We start from the raw sequence: 16435 nt of genomic DNA, 5'->3' as shown, positions 1-16435 counted from the left end.
GTATGGAGAACACAGACTGAATTAGGGCATGCAGTCCATCCCCCAGCCGGTATGAGGGCATGTAGTCACAGCTGGGTTACGGCCATCAGTCCTGGGCAGCTCTAGAGACACGGGGGTTCAGAAAGAAGTGACAAATGCTACCAAGGACTGGCGGAGAAGGACAGATTGTAACTGTCTCGCTGGGCTGAGTGATGACTAATGGGGGGGAATATGATAATAGCCTACAAGCATGTGGACAGGGCAAGGGTAACAATCCTGCCTGGCTCGACAGCGACTGTTGAACTCGGGGGCTACACCACGAAAAGCATGAACACCACTGCTTGAGGTAAAGGAGTAACTCCCCTAGCTGGCAGCTGTAGTAGACTGTTATCCCCTAGAGGCTAGAGGCATCAAAGACTCTACTCTGCTAGCATGAGACACAGCTCGTCCCAAGCATCTGAGAGCAGGCGTTCAAGTTCCACTCCAGGTGCTACTTTTGCAGCCTGCCCCCACGTGGGCCATCAGGAGGGTTTGACCCCGGAATCTTCAGCACTACAAGCGCCAGCCGCTCCTTCTTCAAGTAAAGGAGGAACTCCATTAATTTGAGCTGCGTTGGACAAAGGCTTGGAGAATGGACTGTACACTACTTATGGCTTTAGTCCCCTGCCACTTGGGTCATTCAAAACCAACGCAAACAGCACTCTGGAGAACATAAACTTTAAAAATACCCAGACAGGTTAGAGGAGATTGGACATTGCAAAGAAACACCTGCCCTGGCCCAGGAGTGGGGGGACGGGAAAGATGGGACCTCTGGCTACAATGATCCTACAAATCCTTGGAAAACCCCACAAAGCCAAGAAGGGAACCAACACGAGACACCTCACCTTGTATGCTGCTTCCCTCATGAACTGCTTGGCTGGCTGTTTCCAGATGGCAGGCACTGTAATCACCCAGCGGATGGCCTCTTTCTCTTGCAAAGATGGACACTGGTCCTTGAGCTCCTGTTGTAAAAGAAACAGAAACTGATAGCCAAACCCCATGCTTCAGGGCATACAATAATGGCCTATGGGCGGGTCAGGAAGGAATTCCCCCCGGATGCCATTGTGCCACTGGATGGATGCATTATTGGGAGACAGGTGAGTTATTGGCCCCGGACAGCAGCATTCCTAGTCAGACAGGGAGGGTAATGGAATGAATGGGTCATGGAAAGAACTCCCTGCTGAGTTCTGGAGTTCAGGGTGAAGGCTGTGTTGGGTGCGGGATGCTTGCCCTGACATTGCCTCTGTTGCTTCTCCTCTGTGAGCTGGCGCCTTTCACCCACACTAAGTTCACACAAAAGAGGGAAAAGCAGACCCCCTTTTGAGCTAGCCAGTCCCAGGACAAAGTCCTGCCACCCCCGTCGGTGCTTGCAGCCAAATCCACAGGAGGGTGGTTTCCCTGGCCCATGCCAGCTCTGCTGGGGTTTATCCCCAACTGGCAGGGATTACACTGGGAAATTCCCCAGTATTTGCAGCTGACTCCCAGGCCTTCCCCCGCCTCGCCCCGGGGAGCTGGACTACCTGCACGGCGTGCTGCTTGAAGAAGCGAAGGGCGTGTGCAAACACCTCCAGCGCCTGGACCTTCTTCCCGTTCACGGCTTCTAATTCGGTTTTCATGGTGAGGTCCTAGCAAAGCAAGACAAACAGCCCGAGATGGTCACGGCCTGAGCCCTGGCCTGCCCCTCGGAGCATGCCCGGCACAGAGCAGTTAGGAGTGCACTGGTTTCTCCAGTGGAGGGTGTGACAGATGTGGAAATTTCCAGCAATGTCCTTGAAAAACATTACTGAATGAAGTGAAGTATCCTTGGAGGCCATTGCATTAAATGTGAAGGATCTGTGTTACTGTGGGCCTGGGCGATCAAAGGACTGTACTGAACCATGTGGCAGACATGAATGGTCTTCTGGGACAATGTATGTGAAGCGCATTTCCTGGAAAACATCGGGGGGCAGGGTGTGAATGCAAATTCCTCCCTGCCCCTGTTATGCAAACCCCAGCCTTTTGAAGCGGAGGAAGGGACTAATGTTTATGGATTATCTGTTCCCTGACTCTGAAGATCAATGGCCCAGGCTGGATAAAGGAAAGACTAACCTATGCATGGGGCTGCTTGTTGTGGGTGGAGGCTGTTATGAACTTGTACCCACAGAAAAACCCCTTGATGGGGCCTGAAGGGCTGACTCTTGCGGCAGTGCTTGCTGGAGGTGGGGTGATCAGTAGGAAGCTTATTCGCATGTGCATCAGGGCTTTTATTGTGTTTCGTATGGTTTCTCTGTGATGCTTTTACCATCAGAATCAATGTGCTTGCTCAGAAAGAGCTGGGTGGTAACGTCTAGCTGCGGGCAATGACACTGTCTGTAGCCTGTGGAAAGACAGCGAAGCGCAGACGCTGGCCTGGTTAGGCTTGTGAGAACAGCACAGTGGAGGCAGGGAACTGTGCAGCCAGGAAATACCCCAGGCAGGAGGGAGAGAGATGCGGGTCTCCGCCCAAGAGAGGTGATGGCTGGGGGGCCCGACGCCTTATCGAGGCAACAGAGGGGAAATGCAGGTGCAGTTGCCCTGAACGGTGACAGAGGGACTGTGCCAAATCCAGCACCTGGAGCGCTGACAAGGAGCTGGGGGCTGCGAGCCCATGAGCTGTTGCTAGAAGTTCTCATCCTCTGCGGGGGCAGTCACTTAGGCCTCCCAATTGACCTCAGCAAGAGCAGGATCGAGCGCAGTGTTCGGCCACGCGGCTACCTTCTCCGTCCGCTCGGAGCTGGAGCAAGTGGAATGGCGAGCCCACCCGATCAGCAGAGAGGAAACCAAACAGCCATTACCTGGAAGGTGCCGAGGTCCCCAACCCACTGGTCCTTCCTCTGCAAGGATGAGGGGGAAGAGCTACATGGAATTACCTCCCTATGTGGAGGGGAGGGTGGGGGGAAAGGCTGGGGAGTGCAGGCAGGAATGAGGAGGGAGGGAGCTCCACCCACAGGAGGTGCTACGGGAGTTGGTGCAAAAAAATTCCATGATGCCACATCACTGCACTCAGAAGTGTTCGAATTTGGCATCATGGGAAATAGCAGGTTGAGATCTGCCCTTCCCTGCAGAGTGATAAATCTACAGTTGCGGGGGCTAGAACCTAGCTCCTCCTGCTCCAAAACCCACAGGTCCCTAGTACTTTAGCTAAAGGGGGATCCGAGAGCTACAGGGACAGAAAGGGTTAACTTACACTCGTGCTGTGAATCTTCATCTTAAACTTCTCAAAGTAGAGCCAATCCCGGGCTTCCTCCGGATCGAGATCGTGGTAATAATCCCTGGCTGTGTATCCGAAACTGTGAAAGGCGCCCTCTGGGGTCAGCAAGAGGCTGGTGGGGGTTTTCTGATTGGCCACTCCAGGATCACCTCCCTCCCATTTCCTGCAATGAGGAACCAGATCAGATTGAGTGTCCCGCCTCTTAAAGGTGACAGGCACCGTTTATAATAGCTAAGACTTCCTCTGAACGCCTGGTGGGAGTGGCTAGAAAACCCAGCCAGAGGCTCAAGGTGGGATTGGTTGGTAATAGGGTACAGAGGTTCTCTATTATGATTAGTTATTCATATTACCACTGTATTACTAGGCTTGGACCAGGATCCCACTGTGCTAGGCGCTGTACAAATACAGAACAAAAGACAATCCCTGCCAAAGACAACTGCTACCTGCTGATAGTGGGGGGGGGCAGGGGGGAAGGGGGAAGCACAATTTAAAGATTCACCTCCCCTGAACAGCTTGAGTCATGCCCCCCCCCAAACAGCCCCCCCCCTTGCCCTCAGTGGCCCTTTCCTGCAGACCCCAGCTGTTTGCTGCTGCCTCTTCCCACGGCTGCGGCTTGCACCTCGCCAGCTCCAGGAGCTGCTGCACAGCCCGGCTGGCAAACCCTGGCAGAAATGGGGGGGGGGCACATGACCCTCCATGCCACCTCCACACTTGGCCTCTAGTCCCTGCCCCAAAGAACTTACAATCTATATATATGACAAGAGACAACAGGGGAGTGTGAGGAAACTATGGGACAATATTGGCCAGCTTAACTGTTTTGTAGGCCTCACGGCAAAGGAGAGTTTGGAAGGGGGATTTGAGGTAGCTTTGTGGAAGCTGATAGGGAGCTCCTCCCAAGCATGAGGGGCAGCCAGGGAGAAAGGGGTGTGTTTAAGAATTTAACAAGTAGGTGATGAAGGCTGGCACCACGGGCCGGTCGGAGGCAAGCCTCGACAGCTCGAGAGCGAAGGAGAGATGACGGGTGGGTGGGGATAGGTCAAAAAGGGCCCTGACAGTTATGACAAGGAGCATATGTTTGTTAGAATTGGGAACAGGGAATGGTTCAGTTCTGGCCCAGGTTGGAAGAGGGCCAAAAGCCAGGGCTGCCTGACAGCTGTTCAGTGGCCCGTGTCTCAAATCAGTCAGAGACTCCTCCTCGGGTTTTTGTCGGGACAGGTGCCCCCATCACAAATCTGGCACTAATTGGGCACCTGGCTGGTAGTCTCAGCAGAACAGGCCAAAGACGGAATGAATTGGATGTGTTAGGACAGGGCAGCATGGGGGAATCTTGCCTTATCACGGCCTGTCCTGGGGATCGAAAGAGGACATTGAAACTATCAGCATGGCCTCCTTCACCAACAGTATTCTGTATTATCTATGAATACACAAAAGCCACCGTCTGGCCAAGACGGGGTCTTCACCCAGCCGGGACCAGGATTAGAACCCAGGCACCTTTGCTCAAATTACTAGGCCCTACTTAAATGACCCCCGTTAGCGCTTTTCGACTGCTCGGCTCAATAATTGTGAGCAAAGTTCTCTGTCATATTTGGGGTGCCACCGAGCCCAGCCAGAACCCTACTGATTTGAAAAAGCTCCTTAGTAATTACCCAGCGAGAGAGCCAGCGGGGTCCAGCTGGTGGCCAGAGGGAAGAAGGTGGAAGGGTGGGAGATGGCTGGGTTGCTCATGGTCCCTGACGAGGGGAGCTGCTGGGTGAACTACCAGTCGGCTGGAGGGAGGGAATGAGCAGTAACCCCACGCTGCGAGCGAGGTCAGCCCTCAATGAATGGAATCTCTGCAGCCATAGCAGCCCGGCCCCCTCCCTGTCTGGAGCTAACGGGGCCGCGAGCCACGGACAGGAAGGGTTAGGGGCAGGGATACGAGTCTTCAAATGCACCAGTCAGTTTATTTATTACTTGCTAGTCCCTGGGGCACCAGCCCAGCGCTCCGGCCAAGTGGCTGTCTTCCCACCCATGCAGAGTGCTGGAGGGAGCCTTCTCCCACCCCAGCCCCCTCCTCCAGCCTCTGCCAGGCTGACTGCCCCTCCGTTAGCCTCTTCCGCCCTGCCCACATGTCCGCGTGCCATCTCCTGCCGCTCCCCTTACAATCTCTCTGGGTATGTCTACACCACAATAAAAAACCCGCAGCACCGAGTCTTGGAGCCTGGGTCACAATGTAGACGTCCCCTCCAGCTCCTTTCCCTCAGCCTTCCAGCACCCAACTGTCTCCCTGCCCTGGGTCTGCATCCACCATACCCCTCTTCCCCTCCTCCGTGCCCCCAGAGCCTCCTGCCTCTGCTTCCTCGCCTCCAAATCCTCTGGCTTCCACTCACGCCACCCAGCTCGTCCTCACTCATGGCCCAGCCCGAGGGCCTCGTCTCTGCCTGGCCATTGCCTTCAGTTCCCTCCACCACGCCGGTCTCCGGGACTCCCTCCCCTCAGGGTTTTGTGGTGGAGTGGCTCCCGTCCTGCCTCCAAGACAGCTCCCTCAGCAACTCCTGCTCTCTGGGGGTGTCCCTCAGGGCCGCCCTCCCCAGCCAAGCTCATCTGCTCTCTGGCTTCAATTAACAATGATAATAGGCCTTGTAAAACTCCTCCTAAACAAGGAGCCGACGCTTCTGGCTTCCGGTGGTCCTGTCCTCTGCCACGGGTGGCCCCATGGTCCCAGGTGAATCTATCTGACCAACCTCCAAGCCTGGCCCATTGTCAAAGTATGTCCTTTGTTCATATCTGCAGGTTGGCTGCCCTCAGACCAGGGGCCTGACCGGCTCTGTCAAAGCAGTCACTGTTTGGAGATAGGCACCTCTGGTGAGACGCGGAAAAGTCCCCTATTTGTCCACCCCGGTCGCTACTTCACAACTGAAGGGACCTCACACACCATCTGCCTCTCTGGGGGTCAAGGGCTTCTGCTGCTGCTGTCAGGACTTCTTGGATCGTTTAAAGCAAGAGGCCCTAATTGCTTAGAAACCTGAGCTAGGATCTAGCTCCCAAAGGAAGGATGGCCTTGTGGTTGAAGCACTGTACCGTGACTTGAGAGATCTGGGTCCCAGTTCTGTCACAGACCCTCTTCGTGAACTTGGACAAGTCACTTAATGTCTCTGTGCCTCGGTTTCCCCATCTAGTCAACCCTACAGCTGTGAGGGCCATGCAAGTGGATAGATAAAGTGGTGTCTCTGTGTAGCAGCATTGTCTTGGCCAAAGGCCTGTTGATTGCTTTTGGCAACTAGCTGAAGGAGGTATTGATAAATACATGGGCAGAGGACATCCAGGGATGGCCGAGTGGGGGAGTACAAGAAGCTTGATTGTGAACCAGATGCCGGGTCTTAATTGAGTTGTCCTGAGTAAATAAATTACTCTGTGCGGGGGAGCCCGTCATAGCAGGGCCTGGTGACTAGCTACACTGGGGCTAACCTGCTCTGGTTCAGTTCACAAACAGAAGTACTGAGTTCTCGTGCAGTGACTGCATCCCCCCACCCTCGATACTGCAGCCTCGAACTCTCATTTTACAGCATCCCCAACTCCTCAGGCCCAACGTGCACCTTCCTGACCTCGGCCTCCACCCTCCTGGAGCTCAGAAGATGGCAAAACCCAGCAGAGAGAGGAGGAAATGGCGTATCGGCTAGAGACAGGCCCAAGCCATAACGTGGGGCCTTGGATCTGGGTGTCGGACACCCCAGAGTCAGAGGTTTTGTTGGGTTTAGCCCATTAGGGCTCATTATTAAATTAGGGTCCAGCTTCCAGAGCCTCTGAGACTCCAGCAAAGTTCAGAGCTAGTGGCTTTCAGTCTCTAATATTGGCAGGGGGTAGGAAGCAGACAGAGGAAGGTTTGCCCGGTGGTTGGGGCCCTAACCTGGGATCAGGAGACCTCTCTGCTTTGCGATAGGTTTCTTATGAGACCTGGGACAAGTCTCTGAGACTCCAGTCATACGCCAGGGATGACAGCACTGCCCTGCCTCACAGTGGGGTTGGAGGTGCCCAGATACGGCGGTGAGGGCCAGATAAGGGCCTAACATAGAATGAAGATGGGACTGAAAGCACCGCCACGTTAGAGCCCTGATCGTGAATCTGTCCTGGCAGGACGCTTGCAGCCCAGGACAAGCTAACCATGGTGCTTGGCTCCTCAATAAAATATGCAGAAAGCAAGAGACGATTCCACCCATCGGGACGAAAAAGGCACACAAGGGACCATCCTCCATGGCCAGTGCAGGATTGATCCCTAAAGTTTATTCTGCAGGGCACTGACTCACACCCTGGTACTGATCCCAGCCTTACATACACCTCATCTAGTAGGTATTTTCCTTTGCTTAATATTGTCCCATTATTCCCAGTTATCCCCATCCTGGTCCCAGCTTCTCTCCGGTCCTTGGGATGCTGGGGGAGGATGCTCAGCACTGGGTCTGAGGGAGGGATGATTCAGTCATAGGGAGAAGGGGAAACCATCCAACAGGACAGGGTTAACAGGGTGGACAGACCAAGAGCATGTCCTGTTCCCCAGCTGTTTTGGCGCCCCCCTGTTAAAAGACAATGGATGCAGAGAAAGGCCGGACGTCCGCCCACTGTAGCCCCCAAGCCATCATCCCGCAGAGGGACAAGTTACCTCATCATGTGAATGGCCTCGGGGTCGTTGGAGAAGCTGAAGGCATAGCCGCTGGAGGTCGTGCCAAAGTCAATGGCCACCACCACGGAGAAGGAAGTGGGTCGCTGTGCCCGGGCTTCGTTCCTCTGAAACACCACAAGGATCATTAGGAGCAGCCAGACTGGATCAGCACAGGGTCCATCTAATCCTGGACCTTGTGAGCACTGGCCAGTGCCAGCTGCTTCAGAGGAAAGTGCAAGAAATCCCACAGTACGTAGTTACAGGGTAACCTGCTCATGGGGAAAGTTTCCTACTGAGTCCCAAAAGTTGCAGGTTGGTTTATGCCCTGAACTATGGGAGTTTATATCCTGTCAAAACCCTTGGGGTTGTCACTCCTCACAAATATAACTCTGGATGTTCTCATTAGCCATACAAATGTCCAACCTCCCTCCCCTTTAAAAAAAAAAAGTAACTAAGATCTGGGTTTCACTAGGATCTTGTGGCAATGAGTTCCACATGCTAACTTTGAAAGGTAAAAAGGGGATTGTGGATAGGGCTGGAGAAAGAGGAACCGTCTACACTCCCTAACTCTCTGCACCTCCAGTTGGAGCTGACTAGAGGGTCTGTCGTGTTTATTATCAGAGGAGAGCCTGAACCAAATCCCCTAAAACTGAACCCTCCCAAACTTTGGAAGAGTTTGGACCCAGATGTGAACTTTGTTGGTCAAACTCATCTTCAGTGACCTAAGATACATAAAGACGTCTCTCCCCTGCGGGACACCCTACCGCAACTGAGCCTTTCTCCCATTGAATAACGGAAGATATTGTTGATGTCTTTATGTTGCCATTGAAGCTTCATAAACAATTTAGCATTTGCCTGACTGGTGCACCCCAACAGACCATCTTGTACAGTATTCTGTCTCCAACAAGAGCCAATGCCAGGTCTTCAGGGGAAGGTATGAGAGACCCCCAATGCAGGTGACTGTGCCAGACTGCCCCGGGCAGGCACAGTTCCTTCCTGACGCCAGCTAATGGCCACGTTATGCCCTGAGGATGAGGATTGGTAGCCCTCGTATCAGGAGTCTGATCTCCTCTGTCAAAGCAGTCAGTGTTTGCTGATAGGCACCTATGGGGAGATACTGAAAGGGCCTTTCTGTGCACCCCTCTCCCTGCCCCACACCTCCAGGATCTTTGCCAGGCTCAGGAGATGTCACGGCTGCTGCCATGACCTCCCGCCCATCCTCTGACACTGGGCCCGCATACGCCACTTCTTGGCTGGCCACTTCATCGGAGAACTGGCCCGCAGCGTGCAGTTCTCGGGGCTGACCAGACCATGCCCTACAGCCAGTAGTTTGGTAGCTGGACCAATTCAAGAAGGCCGTGGATGGTGGCAGAACAGGGCCAGAGAAGGGGTGGAGCAAAGAACAGTTCGATGGCCACTCTCAGGGAGCTGCACCCCAGATGACCCGGCGGAGGCGGGTTCTGTGGCTTACCGGGGACTGGGAGGGCGTGAGTGGCGCGATGCTGCAGCTCTCGTTGGGCATCCCTGGGGAACGGGGTGGGGATGGCGTCTGAGAGCTCTCGCCATTTGTACCTGGCAAACGAACAGAATAAACGATTAGAACAGCACTGGATCCAGTCCTGTGAACCGCCGGCACCGTGGCGAAGGCACCGGGCGCGGCCGTGACTCTGACGTGACATCGTTTACTGCTCTGTCTCCCCGCCTCCCCGCCCGCCCTGGGGAGAACACTGGCCCTGGGAAGGCGCTTGCACACCGTGGCTCTCCATCCCCTGTTAGTGCCCTGACCGCATTCCGGGTCAGTCTTCACAGCACAGTGAGCCCAGGTGATTGGCACCGGGTCTGGGCACCTCACCTGGGCGTGCGCATGCGCGCTACGAAATCCTACCCACGTTACTGTGCCCTCACCATTTCTGCGCTTGCCTGTGTGTGTTTGGGGGCATATCCCACAATTCTTTGTGCTCAGACGCTCGAAGATTCTTTCCCAGAAGAACTTGTCTCTCCTTTGGGGGGAATTGTGGGAAGGCAATGGAGGACTATTGGCACTCCAGTGATTTTTGCCTGCATTTGTGCTGCAAAGCGGGCAGGTTCCAGACTGAATTAAAGCAGGGCCTGGGTTCTAATGCCAATGGGACCAGTGAAATTGATTGGGAGGAAAAATTCAGACAGATGAAATCCAGGAGTCATTTAAGAAGAATTTACTAGATTGCCAAAAAGCCATGATTCCATAACTTTGGGTAAAAGCAAAACTTGGTTAAGAGGGGAAGTTAAGACAGCAATTAGAAATAATAACAAATGGAAAAAAGGGGAAGTAGATAGTAATTATTATATAGATTAAAGGATACAAAGTGTATAAAATTGATAAGGGAAGCTAAAGACAACAGGAAAAAATCCATGGGAGGCAGGGCTAAGGACAATAAGAAAGTTTTTTTTAACGCATATCAGGCAAAAAATGAATTCTAGCAATGGTACAACCCCACTGCTAGATGGGAATGGTAAAATTGTTAATACTGACAACAGAAGAGGCAGATGTGTTCAATAAATATTTCCATTCTCTATTTAGCAAGAAGCAGGATGGTGTACTCCTATTATATTAGGATGAAGTACTTTCCAGTCCATTAGTAACTAAGGAGGATGTTAAAGAGCATCTACTATGGATGAATGTTTAAAAATCAGCAGGCTCAGCTAACTTGCACCCAAGAGTCCTATAAGAGTGGGCGGAGGTGATCTCTGACCCATTTCTGTTCATTTTAAATAAATCTTGGAATACTGGGGCAATTCCACACGCCCGGAAGAGTGCAAATGTGGTGCCAATATTCAAAAAGGACGAGTGGGATGACTCAGGCAATTATAGGTCAGTTAGCCTGACATCAATCCCAGACAAAATAATGAACAGTTGATACTGGATTCAATCAATAAAAATTAAAGGATGGCAATACAATGAATGCCAGTCAAAATGGCTTTCGGGAACACAGGTCCTGTCAAACAAACGCGATCTCATTTTTGGTAAGATAAGTTTTGTTGATAAAGATAACTGCTCAGATGTATTTTGAGAGTTTTCAGAGTAGCAGCCGTGTTAGTCTGTAGCTGATGAAGTGGGCTGTCGCTTACGAAAGCTTATGCTCTAATACATTTGTTAGTCTCCAAGGTGCCACAAGTCCTCCTGTTCTTTTTGTTCAGATGTAATATACCTAGGCTTTTGTAAGGTATTTCACTTAGTACCACACAACATTCTCATTAAAGAATGAGCACTATACAACAGCAGCAAGCACAAGTGTAAATAGATTAACATCCGGCTAACTGACAGATGTCAAAAAGTAATTGTCCAATGAGGAAGCATCATCAAATGGGGGTGTTTCTTGTAGGGTTCCACAGAGATTGGTGCTAGGCCCAATGTTGTTCAACATTTTTATCAATGACCTGGAAGTAAGTAGAAAGTCACTGCTGATAAAATTTGCAGGTGATGCAAAGATCAGAGGAGTGGTAATTAACGATGAGGACAGGGCAGACGTACAAAGCGATCTGGATCATTTGGTAACCTAAACTCGTGCAAACAAAATGGGTTTTAATATAGCCAAATGCAAGGTCATACATCTAGAAATAAAGGATGCAGGCTACCCCTCCAGCATGGGGGACTGTATTTTGGACCACAGTGACTCCGAGAGGGAGTCCGAGTCAGCATGGACAAACAACTCAATGGGAGCTTCCAGGGGAATATTGAATCTCAAAGGGCTACTGCAGCCCTTGGATGGATACACGGGGGAGTGAGCAGTAGGAGCAGGGAGGTGATTTTACCTCCGCACATGGCGTTGTGGAGACTGATACTGGAATACTGCCTCCAGTTCTGGTGTCCACATTGGGAAAGGGGGGTTGAAAGTTGCAGAGGGTGCAGAAAAGAGCCAGAGAAACGATGCAAAGGCTGGAGAAAATGCCTTAGAGTGGGTGATTTCAATTGATCAACCTGCTTAGCTTATAAAAAAGAAGACTGAGGTGTGACTTGATTCTAGTCTATAAGGACCTTCTTTGGGGAGAAATGACCAGGTATTAAAGGGCTCTTGACTCTCGCGGAGGAAAGCAGAACAGGAACCAATGGCTGGACGGTAAAGCCAGACGGATTCAAATCAGAAATAAGGCACCGTTTTTCAACAGTGCGGGTGATTAACCATTGGAACAAACATGGGTGGCACATGAAACCCCCGTTCGGGGAGGATAGCCCCCGCCCCTTCTGACTGAGCCACACCCCTACCCTGCCCCTTCCACCACCGGAGACCTGAGCTCCCCATGGTGGATGGAGGACCCCCGCCCCAGCCGCCCCAAGTCCCGGCCTGCCAGCTGCCCCAGCCTGCCCCGGCGGGCCTGCCCCAGCTGCTCTGGCCAGCCCGAGCCCCAGGCTGCCAACCCACTGGCCCTAGCCCCAGCCCCAGTCCCCACGGGCTACGTGGGAGAGACTGAGTGAGGGCGGGAAGAGGAGCAGCGTGGGCAGGGTCCCAGGGGAAGAGTGGGACACAGAAGCGGGGCCTCGAGGCAGAGAGTGGGCAAGGCCACGCCTGGCTGTTTGGAGAGGCTTAGCTGCCCCAGCCTACGATCCCTGCCGCCCCTGGGAACAAACTACTAAGGGACGTGGGGGGTTCTCCATCTTTTGGAGTCTTCAGATCCAGACTGAATGTCTTTCTGGAAGAAGCTTTAGTTTTTAGTCTCAATGCAGGGTACCTGGAGGAACCTCTCTGGCCCGTGCGATACAGACGGTCAGATTAGATGATCGAAAGGCGACTTCTGGTCTTAAAATCTGTGACAGTAAAACTGCAATTTTAGGAGCCCCCATCCTACGGACGACCAGTTCGACGGTCACGTTTCCAGACGGAAAAGAAAAAGCCACGCAATAAAAGTGACGTCGATGCAGGACAAGCTGACATCCCTTCGCATCCCGATGCCGTCGGTGCCTTGAAATGGCTTGGCCGTGGGTTGAGGGCCAAGAAGAGAGCGATGCGGTGTGCCATACTGCAGGGTATGCGCTCGGCCCACCGTGATCGGAGACGTTCAGCTTTATGAGCTGCCGATGTTGTGAATTCCTCAAGCCCCAATGGGTTTGTAAAATAGGAGCTCTGTTGTAATTAAAATCGATGCAACCCCCCCCACATACCCAAACCTTGGAAGTATTTGGAGCCCGATGGAGATTTGGCAGCTTGAGGACATCTCTGGTTATTATGACCCCGTTTTCATGCTCCAAGGTGGAAGGAAAAGCCTGGAAACACGCCCATCTTTGCAAGTACAGGCTGCTCTATCCATTCCTCCAGCTCCGGTATCTAGCTCTCCAGCTACTCGTTAGTAGCTAACATTTGTCTCCCACAACGCAGGAGTTGATGGTTAAAGAAAGAATAATGACTGGTCCCTGCAGAACTGGCCGGTTTGTTTTTCCGCCATCAACTCCAAGCCACCCGTCTCAGCACGGAGTCCGTGCAGATGGGCTATGCCAGCCCTAGGGGGTTTGCTGCTATTTCTGCCCCCTGCCCCCCCAGCCCGTCCCTTGTGCGGAGGTAGGTGATGGGCTGCTTTTGCCCATAGGATACGGCTAACCTCCAGCACAGTGAGATCCAGGGATGGTGGGCGCCCCCATAAGCTCTGTATTCTGGAAGCTGGCCCTCGCCCCTGCAGAGTGACCAGCCACGCCCTGCCCCTGCCTGCCCCTCCACATTGCTCCGGGCGCATGGTTCCAATTAGGAGTGGGAGTTAATCATCCTGCCTGGGAGAGTACTTGCTGACTGACATTCTCCAGCTGTCAGCCCGGAGAGACCAGGGGAGGGGGCGGGGCTGGCTTTCACTTTGCCACTTGGCAGGCGCCCCTGCCAACGGGGTCCGGGGCTGCACTCAGCCAAGAGCCATAACAGCCCCAGGCTTTGTCTGGCCACGGGCCCGGGCGGCAGAGTACACAGCTGGATCCGGACTCAGCAGAGGCTGGGCTGGGGGAAGGCAGCCACAGAGTTTGGAGCCGAACGGCTATAAAACAGGGCGGTTGGCACCCTGGGTATCTACAACCCTGAAGCGTGATGGTAAATCGGAGCCAGGAGATGCGCCCCGGTCTGATTCCCACCCTGCAAGGTGAAGAGTATCCTGTGCTATGGCTCTCCTGATCCAACTAGGCTGAGAGTGTTTGCATCTCGGGTTCTGTCCCGTTGCTGCCTGGCTCCAGCTAGGGTTGCCAACTTTCCAATCATGCAAAACCAAACATCGTTGCCCTGTCCCTTCTCTGAGGCCCCGCCCATGCCCCGCCCATGCCCCGAGGCCCCGCCTCCTGCTTGCTCCATCCCCCCTCCTTCCACCGCTCACTCTTCCCCACCCTCACTCACTTTCGCCGGGCTGGGACAGAGGGTTGAGGTGCAGGAGGGGATGAGGGCTCTGGGCTGGGGTTGCAAGCTCTGGGTGGGGATGAGGGGTTTGAGGTGAGCAGGGGGCTGCGGGCTGGGGTAGGGGATTGGAGTGCAGGGGGGTGAGGGCTCTGGCTGGGGGATGGGCTCTGGAGTGGGGCCTGGGATGAGGGGTTTGGAGTGCAAGAGGGGATTCCAGGCTGGACCAGGGGGATGGGGTGTGTGGGGGGGTGAGGGGTCCAGCTGGGGGTTGGACTGGGGATGAGGGGTTTGGGGTGAGGGAGGGGACACCAGGCTGGGCCAGGGGGATGGGGTGTGGGGTCCCGGTGGCGCTTACCATGCCTCCGAGAAAGCGGCTGCCAGGTCCCTGCAGCCTCTAGATGCATGAGTTTCCAGGAGGCTCTGCGCGGTGCATGGTGACTTCACACCTGCAGGCACTGCCCGCCCCCCCACAGCTCCCATTGGTCACAGTTCCCAGCCAATGGGAGCTGCAGAGCCGGTACTGGGGCTGGAACAGCATGCAGAGCCTCCCAGTCCCTGGCCGACCCAGCGCCTAAGGGCCGCAGGGACCTGGCGGCTGCTTCCAGGAGCTGTGCGGAGCTAGGGCGGGCAGGGAGCCTGCCTTAGCCCCAGACCCCCACTGCGCTGCCGACCGGACTTCTAACGGCCCGGTCAGCGGTGCCAACCAGAGCTGCCAGGGTCCCTTTTCAATGGGACATTCTGGTTGCAAACCGGACACCTGGCAACCCGAGCTCCACCTAGCGATGAGGGGATCCTCAGAGATCTGCAGACCATGATGTATACAAAACAAGACCAACATCTGGATGTGTTAGGGTTGCCAGCCCTCCAGGATTGTACTGGACTCTCCGGGAATTAAAGACTAATCTTTAATTAAAGATTATGTCATGTGATGAAACCTCCAGGAAACCTCTAGGAATACATCCAACCAAAATTGGCAAGCCTAGGATGTGTCTCTGATTGCTCTCGCCCTGCTGGGGGAAGGGAACAGCTCGGGCTATGCCCATCTCAGCACCGCTAGGCCTGGCTGCGGATCAGACTGTAGGAAGCTTATCTGGGAGTCAGGAAGGCAAAAACGTCAAGTTCCAGGAGCTTAGAACCCATCCAACCAGTGACGCCGGCTTGGGATCAGCAGAAGTTTTGGTTCCGAGGAAGGAAAAGACTTATTTTTTGCTCACTGAATCACATGAGCTTAGCTCCACCTCCTTCCACCGGCCACAGAGAGGCAGTTCTAGTCCAGGGAGGGGCAGTGTGGCGTAGTGGGTAGAACTGCAGGCTGCGGTCTCCTGCGCGGTCACCCTAGCTCTGTGACACTGATTCAGTTTGTGCAAGTCACGCCCCTGCTCTGTGTCTCAGTTTCCCCACCTGTAATACAACCTCTGTGGCGAGGCTCAACACATTCAAGTTTGGGAAAGGTCTTTAAGCCTTGTCAGAGACTGCCCATGAGCCTCGTGTCCCTGGGGAAGACGCTGACACCCCTTTCCCTGCACCTGAAACCAGATCTGACTCAAGTGTCCCCGGGCAGAAATAAGCGAACAACAAATAAAAGTGCCAAGGAAAACGGCAAGCCTTTGGGAACTGCCTGACGCAGTCAGACACAAACAGCGGTTGCATTTTGGGGGAGCCTTGAATCTACTGTACTTCTGTGGCCACACATTGCCATAGAATGAGTGCTTGAACCATCTGTGATGTAGAATACCTCTATAAGGCAGGGCAGTGCTGGTACCCTTCTTTCATCCATGGGGAATTGTGGCCCAGGGAACATAAATGCCTCGCCGAAGAGCAGGGAACTGAATCAAGCTTTGCCAAGTTTTACGGTAGCGCCCTGCTGGCTGGACCGTAAAGGTTCAGTCTCCGTAAAGGCTGCGGGCTGAGAGCTGAGCTCACTGCATGTATCCGTACCGCGAGCTGACAGATGTCATGCCTCGCCCAGGTTAATCAGCAGAGCGGCTGCAGAAGCAGATTTTGTACTTTTCTGAACATTGCTCTCGACTCCTTCTGGGATTCGTTACAGACACTCGCTACCGGCTGGGCCTCGAATCACTGCCTGACCAGACACGGCTTCATTCCATTTGTGCCTGTTTTCTAAGTGGCTTTCACTGTTGCCAGTGTCCGGGGCATTAATATTTGATTTTAAACAAAAAGGAAAGTCAGTCAGGACTTTTTAACTTCATGGAA

At 53.6% G+C, this 16435-nt stretch overlaps 1 protein-coding gene across 6 annotated transcripts in view; it reads right to left on the bottom strand.

The window, feature by feature from the left end:
* The window catches only part of HSPA12B (heat shock protein family A (Hsp70) member 12B), an 85925-nt gene that overhangs the window by 37284 nt on the left and 32206 nt on the right, over nt 1-16435 (bottom strand). For all 6 annotated transcript variants that reach the window (XM_074951971.1, XM_074951972.1, XM_074951975.1 and 3 more), the window contains 5 exons: nt 9352-9452; nt 7881-8005; nt 3224-3410; nt 1539-1643; nt 864-980 (listed from right to left, as the gene is read on the bottom strand). In XM_074951971.1, the coding sequence (XP_074808072.1) occupies nt 864-980; nt 1539-1643; nt 3224-3410; nt 7881-8005; nt 9352-9452 (635 nt within the window). The remainder of the gene's footprint in view (nt 1-863; nt 981-1538; nt 1644-3223; nt 3411-7880; nt 8006-9351; nt 9453-16435) is intronic.

This window comes from Natator depressus, chromosome 4 (assembly GCF_965152275.1).
Source record: "Natator depressus isolate rNatDep1 chromosome 4, rNatDep2.hap1, whole genome shotgun sequence".
Classification (NCBI taxonomy): Eukaryota; Metazoa; Chordata; order Testudines; family Cheloniidae; genus Natator; species Natator depressus.
The sequence above is the reverse complement of the archived record's forward strand: the minus strand, read 5'-3'. Positions and strand labels throughout refer to the sequence as shown.